The sequence below is a fragment of the Carassius auratus genome, chromosome 34, assembly GCF_003368295.1.
Source record: "Carassius auratus strain Wakin chromosome 34, ASM336829v1, whole genome shotgun sequence".
Classification (NCBI taxonomy): domain Eukaryota; kingdom Metazoa; phylum Chordata; class Actinopteri; order Cypriniformes; family Cyprinidae; genus Carassius; species Carassius auratus.
The window spans coordinates 11,519,766-11,538,406 of record NC_039276.1 but is presented as its reverse complement, the minus strand read 5'-3'; the positions used below and the strand labels follow the sequence as shown (position 1 = coordinate 11,538,406).

General features: G+C 40.8%; 2 protein-coding genes across 2 annotated transcripts; both read left to right on the top strand.

The window, feature by feature from the left end:
- Window positions 1–306: 306 nt before the first annotated feature.
- LOC113053188 (collagen alpha-1(VIII) chain-like) lies at window positions 307–9,476 on the top strand. The gene is made up of 3 exons (XM_026218012.1): window positions 307–407; window positions 6,267–6,486; window positions 6,578–9,476. The coding sequence occupies exons 2-3, from the start codon at window positions 6,270–6,272 to the stop codon at window positions 8,500–8,502; spliced, it is 2,142 nt and encodes a 713-aa protein (XP_026073797.1). The 5' UTR covers window positions 307–407; window positions 6,267–6,269; the 3' UTR covers window positions 8,503–9,476.
- A 132-nt stretch (window positions 9,477–9,608) lies between these two features.
- LOC113053192 (protein jagunal homolog 1-A-like) lies at window positions 9,609–18,534 on the top strand. Its single transcript, XM_026218015.1, has 3 exons — window positions 9,609–10,347; window positions 17,108–17,223; window positions 17,326–18,534. The coding sequence occupies exons 2-3, from the start codon at window positions 17,135–17,137 to the stop codon at window positions 17,786–17,788; spliced, it is 552 nt and encodes a 183-aa protein (XP_026073800.1). The 5' UTR covers window positions 9,609–10,347; window positions 17,108–17,134; the 3' UTR covers window positions 17,789–18,534.
- Window positions 18,535–18,641: the final 107 nt, after the last annotated feature.

Genomic DNA, 18,641 nt, shown 5'->3' with positions numbered 1-18,641 from the left:
TGTTTTTCCCACATTTCGAGTCAGGAGTCTTATAACTTTTCAATGATATCCCTTACAGTGCAGCCCTACCTCAGCTGAGAATATGGTGACAAATCAATGAACAGGAAAGTCTATGGACATCTTGCACCACAGTAAGGGTTGAGCTGCCCATCACTAGACAGCGATTTTGGAAAATCAAACAAATCTCAGTGTCTGTCCTGAAAACACTGCATCTTTATGTTGTCACGTTCATCCACACTGTAGCAATCTCTCTCTCTTCTCCCTCCCTTGCTCTCTGACTCCACCCTGCTGTGGATAAAAGGTGGTCATCTGCAGACTGTTTCCTGTTTAAGTCCAGTTCGCATTGGTCAAGGTGTGTTTCAGAGAATCCTTGAGATTATCTCCTCCTACGGCCAGTCAAAGGAAAGGTAAGGAAATACATTTATATATTCATCATTTCATTTATCTGTAACTGCTTATCTTGTTGCTTATTGATGCACATTTGTAATTTGCAAAACTGTTGCAAAACTGATGACCAAGCAGACAAGTAAAGACAAATGGGGAAATTGTTGTTTAAAGAGAATAGATATACAGCTAAATAACAGCTTTTCCACATTTTATAATTGTACATCAGTGTCAGAAAGTGTGTGTTGAAAATCTAAATTCTAAACTTTAATTAGAATCTGCCCTACTGCACTGATTGTTACAGGCAAAGATGGGAAACTGTGTTTCATTGTTAAATGTAATACATTATCTTTAGGCTCTTATATGTGTCTGTGATATATTAATCTGATTAGTTTTACTGCATAAAATGTGCCGATATAAAGCAACTATAAACTGTTTTGTAGGTTGTTTAATCATTTATGAGTGGTTTATAAAGTTTAAATAAACATGTATTCAGTGTACAGTTATACAGAAAACTTTTAATGTTATATTTATCAATTTTTTTATAGAAATTCTGAGCAGAAATACATAATGGATGCTTTAGCAAGTTTGGTGGGCTAATGGTTTTGTCTCAAAAGATGTTGTGTTAGCTCCCTCTCCTGGTGGCAGCCATATGGATTCTTTACATACATGTGTGATTGTGATAGTGATAGTGTACTGTCAGTTTAACTCTCAGTTGTGAGAGGAACACAAAGCAGACATCTATTAGATGCACAATGGGATGTGACTTGTGAAGGTCAGCCTGTCATTGTTTTAGCAGAAATAAACTGTGATTGACAATCTAACAGTTTCAGCATTTGCTGTGAGCCACTTTTATTAAGTTCTGCTGAAGTTAGCGATAGGTTGATGGTAGATTAATTAGCAAATATTTGGTCAAAAACGATGTGTACCTGCCTATTTTGTGTTAGCACTCCTTCTGTTAGTAGTGTAATCGCTACATAAATGTTAGAGGAGCCTGACAGCATTTTCGTATTACTAAATTCGCTAATCAGAATGGAAATGTTGTTTGCTTGAAGCAGGAATGAAATTCCTTCCAAATTAATTCCAAAGCACTCACATTGGATATGTGTACTGATAAAAACACTTTTAAATATAAAGCTCCTCCAATAAAAATAAATAAATACATAAATAAGTCTTTAAAAACATCTTGCATTAAGGAACTTTTTTTTTTTCAACAAATTAAATTTTTCTGTCTTTCTGTATTGCCGTATTAGTTCTCTGTGATGTTGTATTATTGTTGGAGATCAACTCTTGTGAATGATACTCAAAAAAAATAAATCTGCAAATATTAACAACATTGTCGTAGGAGGCATATCAGCTTTCAGTATCACTTTAGGGTATCATCAAACCTACACGTGAACCAATAAGTGAAGAGAAATGTTCAGATTTATCTGAAATGTCAATCCAAATTAATTTGCCAGGAGTTCATCTACAATTAGATTAGTGGATGATAAATCACTCATAAATGTTTATAATGGTAATCGTATGTATATAATATGTTCAATTTATTTACTGTATTGACTAGTCTTGTACTGGTGATTGATGAGATATGAATGTTTCATTAATTATATTGACTATTTTTATACCAGAATTTATGTACGTAAATAGCTTATCACTAAATATATAAATTGTTTTACAGATTTGTATATAAATCCATTATATTCATCTTGCAGAGATATATTCTTTCTTTTCTACAGACATTTTCCTCTCCCCACACATGCACTTTGAGGCTAGTAGACCCTTGCTGTGTTTCTCACTCTTATAAACGCTCAGCTGTTAAAAGGTTTCTGTGACACAAACAGATGCTTAGAGAGAATGAAGACCCTGTTTTACCTCAAAAAGGCCTGTTTGTTTCACAGCTGGGCTGGGAGTTGTGAATCCAACAGCACAATATAGTCTGCCTGCTACATCATACAGTAGATAAAGTGAAAAATTGTTTACATCACAAGACTGGCATATGAATTTTTTACGCACCTTATTGGTCTGCTTCTACAACACAAACATGTTATAATACACTCTCGGTTTCATCTGTCTGGTTTTGTTCCTCAATCAGAGTTTCATATATAAGTTAACTGAACTCTTATATAACTCTGATACACAGTTTTGTTAGTTATGATGATAATAATAATTTATGCTTAATTTGTATTTGATTGTTGGCATATACTTTTCATGGCTGTTTTAGTTTCTTGTCACTCATAAAAATTAAAAAAATTGAATGTGCATCAATACATTCATGTATGAAATTTTCTGTTATAGTGGAGGGAAAAAAGGTATTAACCAAGTAGATCAACTGATAATCTGGAATATATCGGTTTACTGCATCATGGCCTCTTGAAGTCCTCCCTTGGTACACCAAGAATCACCCCTCTCTTTTTCTTCCCATAGAGAGCCAGAATAAATGTATTGTCAATGATGATTTATGTGTTTCTTTGTGAGTGCACCACTCTGTAAAGATGGGAGAAAAGGGTGTGAGAGACTGAATGAAATGAAAGACAGAAGGAAAGAATGAGGGACAAGAGAGAGGAAGAATTTCTGTAAACACTGCTGGCCATCTGGGTCTCAGTGAGAGGCTGAATGTGAGTTTAACTAGACTTATTTGCTGAGGTGTTCATGCGTTTGGTTACTTGAAGCAATGGGATTCCAGAAGAACATTTCACAAATAGTATGGAGGGCATTTTTCACTAGGTTCAAAGGTCACTTTTAAAAGTATAGGCTAAATTTAGATGCAACAGAAAGTCAGGTTGTATAATCTCAAATGAAAAAGACTGAAGAGTGCATAATTATGGAAGGTGATGTTAACAACGTTTTTATTTGATCAAAAATAGATAAAACTGTAATATTGTAAAATATTACTATTTATATAAAATAAAAATATTTGTAAAATTAAACCCTAACCTTAATTTATTCATGTGACCGCAAAGCTGAATTTCTGTCAAATTAAAAAAAAAAAAAAAAAATTGTAACATTATAAATGACTTTACAGTCACTTTTCATTAATGCACCCTTGCTAAATAAATGGAATTTAAAAAATCATACTGGCCCCTAACTTTTGCACGGTGATGTCTTTTTTTTTCTATTACAAAACAATATAAATGAAAACCAAGACTTATGATATTCACTTATGATGTGCCATGTTTAACTTATGATATGCCATATGTGAATTAAGGTGTCACTTTCATTTGAAAATTGACATTAACATGTACAATTCTAAAATGACTGTGAATTTATTATTATGTGTCAAGGAGGTTTCGGGACATAAACATTAACTCTTACAGTTTGTTTATACCATCAGAAAATTCACATCACTTCTAACTGATTGCCAGGATTTGGGTCAAAGTGCACATAGAAATAGATCATTTTTTTCTAATTATGTTTTCCAATATAATTATGAAAACGTTGTTAATGATCACTGTACAGTATGTTGTTCTAGTCATTGTAGTGATACCTATAGCTAATCAAAATGTTAAAGGGGTCATATAATGTTGCTAAAAATAACATTGTTATTCAAATTGTTTATGCGGTTTAAGGTTAAAAAAACACATTATTTTCCATGTGTACAGTGTACATTATCGTTGCTCATCTATGCCCCGCCTTACTGAAACAAGTTGTTTTTTCAAAGCTCATCGTTCTGAAAAGCGAGGTGTACTCTGATTGGCCAGCTATCCAGTGCATTGTGATTGTCTGAATACCTCAAACGTGTGACGGAAATATTATGCCCCTTAACATATTGTGATGCCGTCTCCCTGCACGATGATTCAAAACCAATAAAACCCAATACAAATGAGGCATTTGTTGAATCCAGTGGGGACTGATTATAATTACTGATTATAATGACCTATACTTTGTTTTTATGTGTTACATTATGTATTGTGCCACATAATCATAAAACCATGTCTGCATTTGTGATCGGAGAAATGACAAACAACTAGCACTAGTCTACACTGTTCAAAACTCGCATTTGAATCATCACAAAATCTTAAAAAAAAAAAAAAAGTACTTACTGGCTGTGAGTCAGAAGCACCAGACTGTCCTTGCAAAGTTGGAGCTGTCCCACTTTATAGAAACAGTCTTTGAGCACAGAAGAATTGAGATCACATCATATGACCACTTTAATGTTAACGCTTATGGTAATGAGTGCCTTTCCTCCTTGTGACATTATACTTCTTTACTGATTTGATTGCTTTGTGTATTCCAGGACAACCTTAAAAATAGGAAGTCCATAGAAAGGTCTGGGAGCACATGTGAGAGTGAAGGAGAAAAAGAGGCCAGGTGATAGGGTGTAAAGGTTTACATCAGTGTTATTCTCTTTCATCACTTGAGCTTATGTCAGTGATTTTAGAAATATGCACTCATGTTACTTACAGTATGAATAACATTTCAGAATATGTGTGGTTTGATTATTATTTTCTTGTAAGCAACAATAAATAAAAATGAATGTATAGTTGAATAAAACGATATCCCTTATACCATGTAATTTGATAAATGTCAAATCTTCTGATGTCATACATACTTAATTAGTTAATGGCACATATAAATCTTAATGATTTCTAACTAGCTTTTGATTTGTAGTGGACGTTATTATTAGTATTACATGATGCTAAATCAGCTTAAAAATGTTTTAGGATAGTTCTCAGTCTGCTCAGTCTGGTCTTTGGCCAGTAACTATATCCTTGCATCTCAAAGAGTGGAAAACCTAGATGGCCCATGGCACATCTGTGTGATTTTCAGCAACCTGACAAAAAGCCAAAGGTCAACTCCATCACTTCCATCATCTTGAGGCAAACTTTGTTTCATTCACATCTAAGCTGTTATTTATCTTATTTTTTTAAAATATAAAATAAAGCATCAACGTGTTTTAAAAAAACGTATTTGGCTAAGAGACAAGCATAACATTAAACTTAAATATAACAATGTAAGCATGCATGAACACCCACTGTTTACTGTCTGGGATTCCTGCAGTGTGAAAGGTAAATTACTGAAAGTTTTTTTTCTAGTTACTGAGAACTTCCCTAGAGATTCTTAGAAGTGAGAAATTCCAATAAACGGGCTGCTTCCTGTCCTTTGACTTGCTTTTACAGTTTGAAAGTAAAGTCACGTTTAAGAGTATAGGTTAAATTTAGATAACTGAGAAAGTTGTGTGTAATTTCAAGACAAGAAGGTGATCAAGTGAGATGATTGCATAGTTATTGGAGGTGATGTTAACATTGGAATTTATTATTATATTATCAATTAATTTACACTACATTTAAAAAGTTTGGGGTAGTTAGGATTTATATTGTTGTTGAATGAAGTCTCTTATGTTCTTAATACCGTAGGTATGACTCAATTTCAAGTTAGAACTCTTTTTGATGTTTTTTGCTTTGTTTAAGCTAAAAGAATATTACAATTATAATGAATAGTTGCATAATCTTCCTTTGTGAAGGAAATAGTCTATTGCTTGTTTGTGGTCTCTCAGTATGTCCTGTTGTTTAAAGTGTTTTGGTAGTTTAATGTCTTTACATTTTTTTTTCTATCAGAGAACAGGGTGTGTTGCAGAGATTATAATTGATACTGTTAGCAATTGGCAGTATATTATACATTACTTATTAGGTCCTAACTTGTTAATGGTAATAATTTTTTTATTTAGATATGTAAAAAATATTTATATATGTTATATATGTATCAATTATTATATATATGTATATATATTGTTGATGTATTAACATGCATTTATGTAATTTATGTTTAATTAACAGTCAGTTGGATGAATGACACTTATTGATTTATTACTAAATTGGATACTTAATTGGTAACATAACTGATCATTGATTGCATTATTAATTCTTTGATTCACCCCACAACAGGCCATGGCCATGGCTGCTTTCCTAGTTGCTTTGGTGCATTTGATTCTATTGCCATCAGCTTTTGGAGGTGCATATTATGGACACAAACCACATCCTCAACAACATCAACCCTTACCACAGATGCCTCACATGGGAATGGGAAAGGATATTTCACACATGCTATATCCACACTACAGAAAAGACCTACCAATGCACGTAAACAAAGGCAAAAATATCAAAGGTATGAACATTTGTTTATCTTAACACTTATATTCACATTGTAAATGATGTATATGGCTTTGTAGTACTGACCTAGCTTTTCCCTTATAAAGGTGAGACCATTCCCAGAGGTGAGCAGGCTGTTCAAGGAGAGACTGGGCCGAAAGGGCCCCCTGGTCCGCCTGGGCCCCAAGGACATCCTGGGCCTCAAGGTATTGGTATAAAAGGCCCTCCTGGAAAGCCAGGACCTCCTGGTCCCCCAGGATTTCCAGGAGTTGGTAAGCCAGGAATGACAGGTATGCCTGGGAATCCAGGAGATATTGGGCAACCTGGACAGCAAGGTGAACAGGGACCCAGAGGTGAAGAGGGACAACCAGGCATGACTGGGCCCCCCGGTCATCCTGGACCCCCCGGTCTGCCAGGAATAGGAAAGTCTGGTGGACAAGGATTACCAGGACAGCCAGGGGCTAAGGGAGAGCCAGGACATAAAGGTTTCCCTGGTCTCCCAGGGTTACCTGGGCCTAAAGGAGACAGAGGAATTGGACAACCAGGGCCATTAGGGATAAAAGGGCCAGTTGGGCCACCTGGCCCGCCAGGGCAGGCAGGATTACCGGGAATGGGTAAGCCTGGTCTTCCTGGTGTAGCAGGTCCACCTGGTATTCCAGGGAAACCTGGACAGTCTGGGGAACCAGGTCCAGAGGGTACACCTGGTGGACAGGGCCTACAAGGACAACAAGGAGCTCCTGGAATTGGAATTCCAGGAGAAAAAGGATTACCAGGACTGCCAGGTGCACCTGGCCACAAAGGATTACAAGGGCCACCAGGGTTGCCTGGGAAACCTGGATTACCTGGATTTGGCAAACCTGGATACCCTGGCCCAAAGGGTGACAAAGGTATGGGAGGGCTTCCTGGTGCTCAAGGACCAAAAGGAGACAAAGGTTATGCTGGTCAACCAGGCATGAAGGGTCCCCCTGGTCAAACTGGTCCTCCAGGCCCTCTAGGACCAATGGGGGCACCAGGTGGAATTGGTTCCCCAGGATTAAAAGGAGAAGGAGGTTCACAAGGTGCCAAGGGAGATCCCGGACCTATGGGGCAGCCAGGTCCTCCAGGATTTCCTGGCCAACCAGGCCTCCAAGGTGAAGATGGAGAACCTGGGCCAAGAGGATCACAAGGACCCATAGGTCCCAAAGGAGAAGGAGGAAGCAGAGGTCTACCTGGTCCCCCAGGTCCATCTGGCCTGCCTGGTCTTAAAGGAGAACTTGGTCAGCCTGGCCCCAGAGGACCACAGGGTCCTAAAGGTATTTCAGGAATTGCAGGACCAAGAGGACCAAGTGGGCCTCCTGGACCTCCTGGGCCAAAGGGAGAAGTTGGTCTACCAGGTCAAGCTGGTCCACCTGGTCAAGGCATTACTGGAACCCCTGGTCCTATTGGTCCAGCAGGTCCACGTGGCCAGAATGGATCCCCAGGTCAGCCAGGACTCCAAGGTCCACCAGGGCCTCCAGGACCCCCAGGCCCCACTCCCTCACCCGACCTGATGGGTGTTCTTTCTGAGATGGGACCTGCCCTAGATGGTATGAAAACTGGTGTGTACAAGAAAGGGAAATATGCAGGTGGGGGTGACATGATGGGTGCCAATGGTCTGGAGATGCCTGCTTTCACTGCCAAGCTTACCACACCATTCCCTCCAGTTGGCATGCCAATAGTGCTTGACAAACTACTGTATAATGGGCGTCAGAATTACAACCCTCAGACTGGTGTATTCACTTGTGACCTCCCAGGCATCTACTATTTTGCCTATCATGTGCACTGCAAGGGTGCCAATGTATGGGTTGGGCTCTACAGGAATGGGGAGCCACTTATGTATACATATGATGAGTACAAGAAGGGATTCCTGGATCAAGCGTCTGGGAGTGCTGTCATTCCATTACAACCAGGAGACACAGTTTATTTACAGTTACCATCTGACCAGGCAGCTGGATTTTATGCAGGACAGTATGTCGACTCCTCCTTCTCTGGCTTTTTACTGTACCCAATGTAAACCACAGGAATAAGTGAAAGAATTTTAAGGAGAATAAGGGGGAAAAAGAACTGACATTAAAATATTTGACTTTTTAAAAATGTCAGTATTTTTAAGTACACTTTCACAGGGAAGAAAAGAGACTCATAGAAACAGCTCCTTTAATCTCAACCTAACAATATCAGTCTATAGTTGAATATATGCAATGCTAAATTACAGAGTGCTGTGTCTGTAAAGATACAACCTGCACAAAGACTCTGACAGATTGTAGCAAAAATATTCAACACCACATTTAAACAGATTTTTGAGAAGATTGTTTTTGTAACGTATTTATGTATTTGTTTTATTGATGATATCAAACATGAATATAAATGCTTTAAAATGTTAAGAACACTATTTTTAATGTATTTGTGACATTTGCATGATAACAAATGTATTTGCTTTGAATGAGATGAGAAAAAATATTTTTTTAAATATCACATATCATGTTTGTTTTTATCAATAATTATTTTTTAAAGGTTTTGCATACTTGCAATATTGTAACACAAGTGCTGTGTGAACTGCAACCAAAATATGAATTTGTTTGTATGTGTGTGTGTGTGTGTGTGTGCACTAGAGAGAGCATGTGTACGTGTGCTAGATTTTCTTTTAGCCAAACTCCCAGCCCCCCAAACTTTAAATAATAATTTGTCTGAAAACCACTTCTATTTCTATAATAAACTGTCATCAAAATGAAAATTTTACTCACAATACAATACCTCTCACTATCATCAGCCATATCATCACTTCCCTCATTTCCATCCTTTTTTTAATTACTTATTATGTAATAACATTTGTCTTTATGTGTGGGTCACTTTCAATAACGATGCTAAAATCGTCTAATCCAGTAAAAATCTGTCTCAGTACGTTCCACCCCCCTTTTATTTAACGTTTTTTTTTTTTTTCTATTTTATTTTATTATTATTTTTTTTTTTAATAAAGATGACTTACATCAACTGTATTTCCATCAAATTCTTGTAACAATGACATCATCTAAATATGGTCACTTGGGGAATTAAAATATCAAATTTAAGATCTTATTACCATGTCTAAAAACAGCTACAAAAAAAAAAAAAAAAGAAAAGAAAAAAAGGTCCTATAAAATTATAGTTCAAAGGTGAACTGTTTGTAAATAAACTCTGCATCTAAATCCTATGTTGCTCATTTATTGGTCATTTAAAAACGTGACACAGTTACTATTGTCAATTATACTATTCAGTAGTAATTATTTACAATAGAAAACTACCGTGGTAACTTCGTCTTAGTCATCAAAAAGAGAAAAAGACTTAAATATCCCTTGCTTTGAAGGAGAGCTGTAACTGTATTTAGGAAAGTTTAACACAATACAATAGGTAGGCTTATGCATTCGTTGTCGTGGGGGATGGTGTGTGTGTGGGTCGGAGGTGGGTAATACACGGCGCCTCATAGGGTAAGGTTACGATGGCGAAAGCTTGACATTTTGAAAGCATGATGACCTCCCTGGATCTGTCCAGTCACATGACCTCATTAATATCCATGGGCCTATAGCCTTCACCATAGTACGATTTTCGCCAGCTGTTACATCCTCTTCTCCCAGGAAGTCAGAATCGTGAGGATCCAGGAACCCATTTAATATTAAAAAGCCAAACCACCGCATCCTGCTCACTACTCGGTCAGAGACGCTGCGCTATCAAACAGATTGCGCGAAGGGGCGGAGAGATTCTTTACTGCCCTATTTGTGCGCATGAGCAACATATTATTGCCTTCATTGATAAAAACCCTTTGTGATAATATTTCCTCATCTAATCTCCTCACTGTCGCTTTCGGCGCGTTTCATCAATCCATACGGTAAGGCTGTTTTTATTATTATTATTATTATTATTGAAATGCGTATCGCAAGAAATAGGGCCTATACTTTCAATTTACACAGTGATCCGTCTGTTAATTCAAACGATCAATGCGTCCTTCATCCGGAAACCGGATGGCAATATGTGCCTACATTTTTTTAAAGAGATCATTTATTTCTTTATTGTATAGACTACAGCCATATATTGTTATGCTTCACCTTGCATATTTATATGTTACATGAAATTCACACGCTTTGCTTATATATTTCGGTTTAGTTCTCTGTTGGAGTGTTTTAATGTAAATTGCACACTAGAATGTGCATGAGATATTATGCCATTTATCTATACTGGGTAGTGATGGGATTTATGGCTCTTTGAGGGGATCCGGATCTTCGCGATCCGTTCCTTTCAAAGAGCCGTTCAAAAGAATGGCTCTTTTGGCTCTTTTTAAATATTTAGTCAGTTTTAAGAAGCCAGCTTGGGAGCATCTCAGTTTATCCTGGAAATAATCACTGGGAGGTATTATGAGGTGAGATTTGTAGTCAAATAATTAAAGCTCAGATATCACACACCAATATCTGAGTTTGAATTATTCTGAAATATTGATTATTACCTCATTTCTCATGTGTCGACTATATTCCATAGGGTTGCACAAATCCCTCTGCTTAGACAGTGACATCATTATTTTGATTTACCTTTAGTACAAAGTGTGTGTGTGTGTGTGTGTGTGTAAAACATCTCGGTTACGTATGTAACCTTGGTTCCCTGAATAGGGAACGAGATGCTGCGGTGACGTCACCACGTATGGGAACACCTCTGGTGTGACGAATGTCTGAAGCCCTATACCATCCCGCCAATCCTATTGGCCAAATGGCGCATAGCACCACCCTGCGCATGCGCACGCATGATATACCTGGGTGCAGCGCGCCATTTCGCTCAGATTTCATGACTGAAGATGAAGAGTTATCAAGGTACGGAACGGCCAGAACCGCAGCATCTCGTTCCCTATTCAGGGAACCAAGGTTACATACGTAACCGAGATGTTCCCTATCATAGGTCACTTCGATGCTGCGGTGACGTCACCACGTATGGGAACGATATACCAAAACGCCTGACGTACCTGATAACTGAGATCAGAGGAAGCATCTGCTCAAGCGGAGAGAACCCGGGAGCCAGGAGCCATCCTCACATCCAGACTGTAGGACTTGATAAAAAATGCTCGGTGAGGACCATCCTGCCGCAGCACAGATATCATCCATAGAAGATCCACTGAGAAAAGCTTGAGAAGAAGCCACAGCTCAAGTGGAATGAGCCTCAATTCCTAAGGGCGAAGCGAGTCCGCGCGCCTCATAGGCCAAAGAAATTGCCTCCACCAGCCAATGGGACATGCGCTGCTTTGTAACCGCATGGCCCTTACTTTATGTCCAAAACAGACAAACAGCTGGTCAGATTCATGCCAAGGGGCTGTACGATCCACATAAGTCTTTAAGCTCTCACAGGGCAAAGACTTAGATCTCTTGATCCAGCCTCAGCAGGTGAAAAAGCTTCCAGGAACACTTACTGAAAGCGAAAGAGGTTAGATGCGACCTAGGAACATAGTTAGGCCTGGGCCGCAGCAGCACCTTCACAGAGCCCGGTGCAAATTCCATGCATGAGGGTGAAACAGAAAGAGCCTGTAAATCCCCAACTCTCTTGAGGGAGGATAAAGCCATGAGAAGAAATGTCTTCAGTGTCAAGAATTTATACGATACGGGCTCCAAGGGCTCAAACGGATGCCCTGATAAACCTAGCAACACAAAGGATAAACCCCATGAAGGAACTCGAACAGGGCGGAAAGGCCTCAGCCGTCGCGCACGCTGTATGCAACGAGAAACTAATGGATGACGCCCCATAGAGGCACCGCCTAAGTATTCGTGGTAAGCTGAAATGGCTGCCACGTAAACCTTAAAAGTGGCTGGTGTTACGCCATCCGAAAAACAATCCTGGAGGAACTCCAGCACTGAAGCCACTGGGCAGTAAACTGGATCCACATTACGATTGCCACACCAGGCTGTAATCAGTCTCCACTTGAAAGCATATAAGCGTCTCGTAGAAGCTGCTCTAGAATTCAATATAGTCTCAGCGGTTCCAACAGAAAGACCGGGACATACTAATGCACTCCGCTCAGTGGCCACGCCCACAGTTTCCACAGATCCGGCCTCGGGTGCCAAATCAGCCCCTGTGCTTGTGATAATAAATCTTGCCTGAGGGGAATCTCCACGGAGAGCCCGCTAGCAGACTGATAGATCCGCAAACCACGGCTGCGTGTGCCATCGCGGAGCCACCAGCAGCAGCTGTTCCACTCTGTCCCGCCGTATTCTGCATAATACCGCTGGGATCAAATGAATCGGAGGAAAGCATACAGACTGGTCCTGGGCCAGCTGTGAGCTAATGCATCCACGCCCAGGGGCGATGGGGGGCATAGGGAGAACCATAGCGGGCAATGCGTAGTCATGTTAGACGCAAATAAATCCACTTTCGCTTTGCCGAATACCCACCATAAAAGATTCACCGTCTGGAGGTGTAATCTCCATTCTCCCTGTTCCAGAGCCTGTCTGGATAGCATATCCGCTCCGAAGTTCAAACGTCCAGGGACATGAACAACTCGGGTCGACAGAAATTTTCTCTGAGACCAGAGAAGAACATGTCTCGCCAGCCTGCACAGGGGGCGAGAGCGTAATCCTTCCTAATGATTCAGGTATGAGACAAACGCTGTGTTGTCTGATCTGAGCAGCACAAGACGGCCGATCAGCAGATTCGCGAATTACTGGAGAGCCAGAAAACTGCCAGTAATTCCAACCGGTTTATATACCAACCGCGTTGTGCAGCTGTCCACACTCCATGGGCTGATAGCCCTTGACAAACAGCTCCCCAACCGGTCAAAGACGCATCCGTCGTGACGGTCTCTGGGAAAGCTCAATCCCCAGCCGAACCCCGGTAGGAGAAACTCGGTTGGCATCCATAGTTTTAACGACATCACACACTCCGTGTCACCGAAATCGTCGGATGCGGAAGACAACGGGGTGAAATATTTCGTCTTTCCGCCCACTTTTCCACTGAAAAGGGGCGCATGTGAAGTAACCCCAGACAAATTACGGGGAATGCCGCTGTCAATCGTACAAGTGGTTAACAGATGGACGCCCTGGAGCCGCAACGGGGCCAGAGCTACATCCATGCATTGAGAAGTATGGGGTCTACGACTTCTATAGCCCCTTTGCTCAGCAGAGTTGACATCTCCTGTCACAACACTGCTATTACCATCAGTCTACCACCGTGGAAAGAATTCAGCGGAAAGAGGCGGGCCTCTAAAAAGCGAATTGGTGTATCCGTGACAATTGTGCGTAACACCCATTGAGAAATGCCGGGCAAGCGTTACACGCGACCCAAAACGATACTAGCAGTTTCTCAAATTTCCGCTTTCTGCAACGTTGTCATACACAATGTCCGTGCACGGAAAAGCCTGCGGCATTCGTGCACAGGGGAAGTGTATGCATAAGAGCTATTGCGTCCCGTTGTGTATAATCCTGAACGTGTCCACGGCAGGAATTAGACCAACGAATTGAACATCAAGCTCTGCCGCTAACTAAAACGGCGGCTGTGCGAGCCGTCATAAATGGGTCGTCTGTGTAAGACCCTAGAATCACCCCTCAAAATCTGAAAGCTGGATTGCGCAGTGTCTGAGGGATTATTAGTTATTATTTATGCCTGGCGTCACAGCCCGATCCAATGCTGCTCGAAGCGCTGTTTGCTGCGAGACAGCCAATGTCAGAGCGTAGGGACTGCAGTGAGTGTGTTGGATGCGCATTAGCGGTCCAACAGCACTCTATAGTGGAGGGCACAGTCCCTGGCGAACATGAAGTAAAGCGCATGCGTAAACTCGCTGCGTTTCGTTGTGTATAATCCTGAAGCGTATCCACGGCAGGATTTAATTCACCAAGATAAAAATCGGGCCACGTCGCCATTGCGAGAACGTGGCGGCTGTATGAGCAGTCATAAACTGGCCATCTTTGCCAGCCTTTTGTACCGCCCCTCAAACTCTGAAGGCTGGATTGTGCAGAGTGTCTGAGGGGGCGCTCAAATGATAACTCAATCCAATGATGCTCGAGGTGCCTTAGCTGCGAGACAGTCAATGTTAGAGCGTGGGGACTGCAGTGAAAGGGTTGGATGTGCATTAGCAGTCCAACAGCACTCTCTAGTGGAGGGCACAGACCCTGGCAAACATGAAGTAAGGCGCATGCGTCAAACTCGCTGCGTTTCATTGTGTATAATCCTGAAGCGTGTTCACGGCAGGATTTAATACAACAAGAAAACATTAGGCCACGCCGCTAGCGAGAACGCGGCAGCTGTGTGAGCCGTCATAAACTGGCCATATTTTCCAGCCTCTTGTGGCGTCCCTCAGACTCTGAAGGCTGAATAGTGCAGAGTGTCTGAGCGGGCGCTCCAATAACAGCTCAGTTCAGTGACGCTCGAAGTGCTTGTGCTGCGAGACAGTCAATGTTAGAGCGTGGGGACTGCAGTGAGAGGGTTGGATGTGCATAGCAGTCCAACAGCACTCTTCAGTGGAGGGCACAGACCCCGGCAAACATAGAAGGAAATGCATGCGTCAAACTCGCTGTGTTTCGTTGTGTATAATCCTGAAGCGTGTCCACGGCAGGATTTAAACCAACAAGATAAACATAGGGCCACGCCGCTAGCGAGAACGCGGCAGCTGTGTGAGCCGTCATAAACTGGCCAAATTCGCCAGTCTCTTGTGCCGTCCCTCAAACTCTGAAGACGAATTGTGCAGTGTCTGAGGGGCGCTCAAATAACAGCTCAGTTCAGTGACGCTCGAAGTGCTTGTGCTGCGAGACAGTCAATGTTAGAGCGTGGGGGAGAACGAGAGGCTTCTCGTAAAGAACCGTAATAAGAGAATGAAATTTTTCCCGAAATAGACACGACTCGATACGTCTAGACGAGACTAGGTCGCGGCGGAGTTAGGCGCGATCCGTTCGGCTAGAGAGGTAGTCAAACGGCATCGCTATATAATAGCATGTCACTAAATCGTGGCAAAAACCCGCGCCGTTCGTGATATGCGCCGATAAGGCTGCTTCCAGGACCTCGAACCTCTTGGTGGAGGTCCGTGAGAAGGGTAGTTTATCCACCGCGTGGATAGCCACATATTAGCACACTGAGAAAAGGGGAAGCGCGTTTCTCCTGTCCGCTCGGAGGGAGAGAACCGCTTATGCCGGTCAGAGCCTACTCTGAGTAGAAGCTGCGGTAGACAACATAGTATAAAGCAAAACTGCTCTGATTACCGCGCTCGAGTAGGGGAGAGCGAGCAAGTGGAAAAATCCAGTGCATCACTGTACTCATAGTCAAGCCGCACATATCGCCCCTAACCAACACCTCGTGCGGGGCCTCGGCGACCGCAGAAGCGAACGGTGGGGGTTAGACGCGAGGCGACTGAAGAAATAGACTCCAGAGCGCGGATTACTTTCTTATTTTACCATAGCCGTAGGCTATCACAGAGAGAACATGAGAGAGGCTGCAAACGAATCTCTCATGAGTGCCTCCCTGTGATAAACCCATATACGGCTCTTACCTTTCGTTGACTCATCGCGTCCGCGAAAGAGGAGTTAACACTGCTCGAAGAAAATCGCTGGAGAACGCGAGATGATAGGGCACAGATGATTCGCTATTCCTGAAGGAATGAAATCTGAGCGAAATGGCGCGCTGCACCCAGGTATATCATGCGTGCGCATGCGCAGGGTGGTGCTATGCGCCATTTGGCCAATAGGATTGGCGGGATGGTATAGGGCTTCAGACATTCGTCACACCAGAGGTGTTCCCATACGTGGTGACGTCACCGCAGCATCGAAGTGACCTATGATAGGGAACTACGTTGACTTATGTTATTCATACAATACCTACTCACAAATAAACATAAAAAACAAAGCCGGCTGCAATGAATTTCTGTGCAAAGCAGCTTTTACTACAAACACACAAGAACATTGTTATCACACAAGAACATTTTGATAGAAAACTAATTTTTTTTTTTAAGTAGATAAAATTAGAATAAATAAAATGGAAATGTCTACATACTACATACTATTACTACTGTAAACTTTGCAAATAGGACATCAGCCCCTTCAAGTCAATGAACAATAACAAAGTGGGCTGCAATGAATGTCTGTGGAAAACAGCTTTTAGTGAAACATTTCTATACAAGTACAGTATCACAAAAGAACATTTTTAATGATTTTAAAATAAGTTTTAAATGAACACAAAATGCAATGTAAATGCATGCACAACTAATAACTAATATCATCACGCTATAAAGGGTTGGCCTGCGCTGGGTGCGCCCCTCCCCCTATAACTGTTCTGTCTCCTGGCGGAGCTCATTTGTATGAATCTGTGTGAAACACGCATAGGAAAAAAGAACGATAGAAAGAACGGCTCCTCTCCAGTCGCGACTCGGCTCCCATCGTTCATGTTTATGAGCCGTTCAAAAGAATCGGTTCGTTCGCGAACGTCACAACTCTAATACTGGGCCCCTATTAGATGTTGGTGCAGTATTATCATTTTCAGTTATTGTCCGGCTTGATAGATTAAATGTTGTACAGTTTATTTTAACATTTTAAAGATATTTCTATTACAATTTAAAGATGCTCTGTACAATAATAATTTAAGTTTGTTAAACTATAGTTTATGTATTGGGGCCTGTGAATAACATATGTCTACAGGGTGTTAAAGTCATCTGGAAATTGGCAATGGCATCACGTGCACGCCCAAGAGCTGCAGGGACTGATGGGAGTGATTTTAAACACAGAGAGAAAGAGGCTTCTCACTATCAGATGAGGTAACTACAACCCTTATAGTCTCACAGCAATATAACAACCAATAACTGCATATATGTATATCAGAATATGCATTTGAACTTAAAAAACAAAATGTCTTTCAGTGCTTCATCAAAATCAGAAATAAAGAAGCTCACTGTAGTGCATTTCTTCATATGGATACTGGTGGCAGCGCAGGTGGTTGTTAGTCATCTCAATCTGGTGTCACATGATCTGGTGGCCATGCCCTATCAGTGGGAGTATCCGTACCTTTTGAGTCTCCTGCCCTCATTTATTGGAGCCCTGGCCATGCCGAAGAGCAACATCAGCTATCTGGTGATCTCCATGATCAGTGCTGGTTTGTTCTCAATAGCACCCTTGATTTTTGGTGCAATGGAAATGTTTCCACTGGCTCAGCAGCTCTACCGACATGGAAAAGCTTACCGGTTTATCTTTGGCTTCTCAGCTGTATCTGTGATGTATCTACTCATGGTGATTGCTATTCAGGTGCATGCATGGCAAATCTACTACAGCAAGAAGCTTTTAGATGCCTGGTTCAACTCAACACAAGAGAAGAAGAAGAAATAAAGATGCTAGTGTATAATTTCATTTATCCACCCTATTTTTCTGTCTAAGTTATTACTGTACAATGCACGCAATGTCTAAATATACATTTGTAAGCAACAAAGCTTACTTAATATATGGATTTTACATTTTTTCATATATATTTAAATTAAGTTTACCTTTTATTTTAGCATCTTATTTAATACCTGAAATTCTGTTTAATTACAAATTGTTTAGTCAAGTATACAGAGCCATTCACATCATTTGTAATACTTTCTAAATAAAATGTTTCTTTAAATATATATTGTTGTGTATTTCAAACAATAATTTCATTCTAAGCTTGATTTTAAAAAGCATGGACTATCATTAGCTGACTTTTTAGCTTGCATTTCCAATAGAAATTTACACTTTCTTTTATCATGTTGGTTTTAAATTCTACTTTGCACAACACTTTTTTTTATGGACTAGGTGCTACATCAGAATCTTGTGAAAGTGTAGAGACATTTTTTTCCTTACATTAATAGAGACTTCAGTTATAAACCTTGCTTCATGTTATTGATTAGATCCTGGGTTAGATCACGAAAAAATGTTTGCTTACCCAGACTCAGGTTATGTAAAAGAAAAAAAAAAGGGAAACAATTCTGATTGTCACCTGAAAGAAAAGAAAGGAAATAATTACCAAATAGAAGGTTTAAATTCATATGAAACACATTGTCATATAGTCATTTCACTTTACAAGAATCAATTTTGTGGCTCATGTCATGTGGCATCTCTGCAAGATAGGCTAAAATAAAATCAGTTAAACTTGTCAGTTTTATTTGTTTAAATGAACAGAAACATTTAATATAAAATATATTTATATTATGTTGGTTAACAA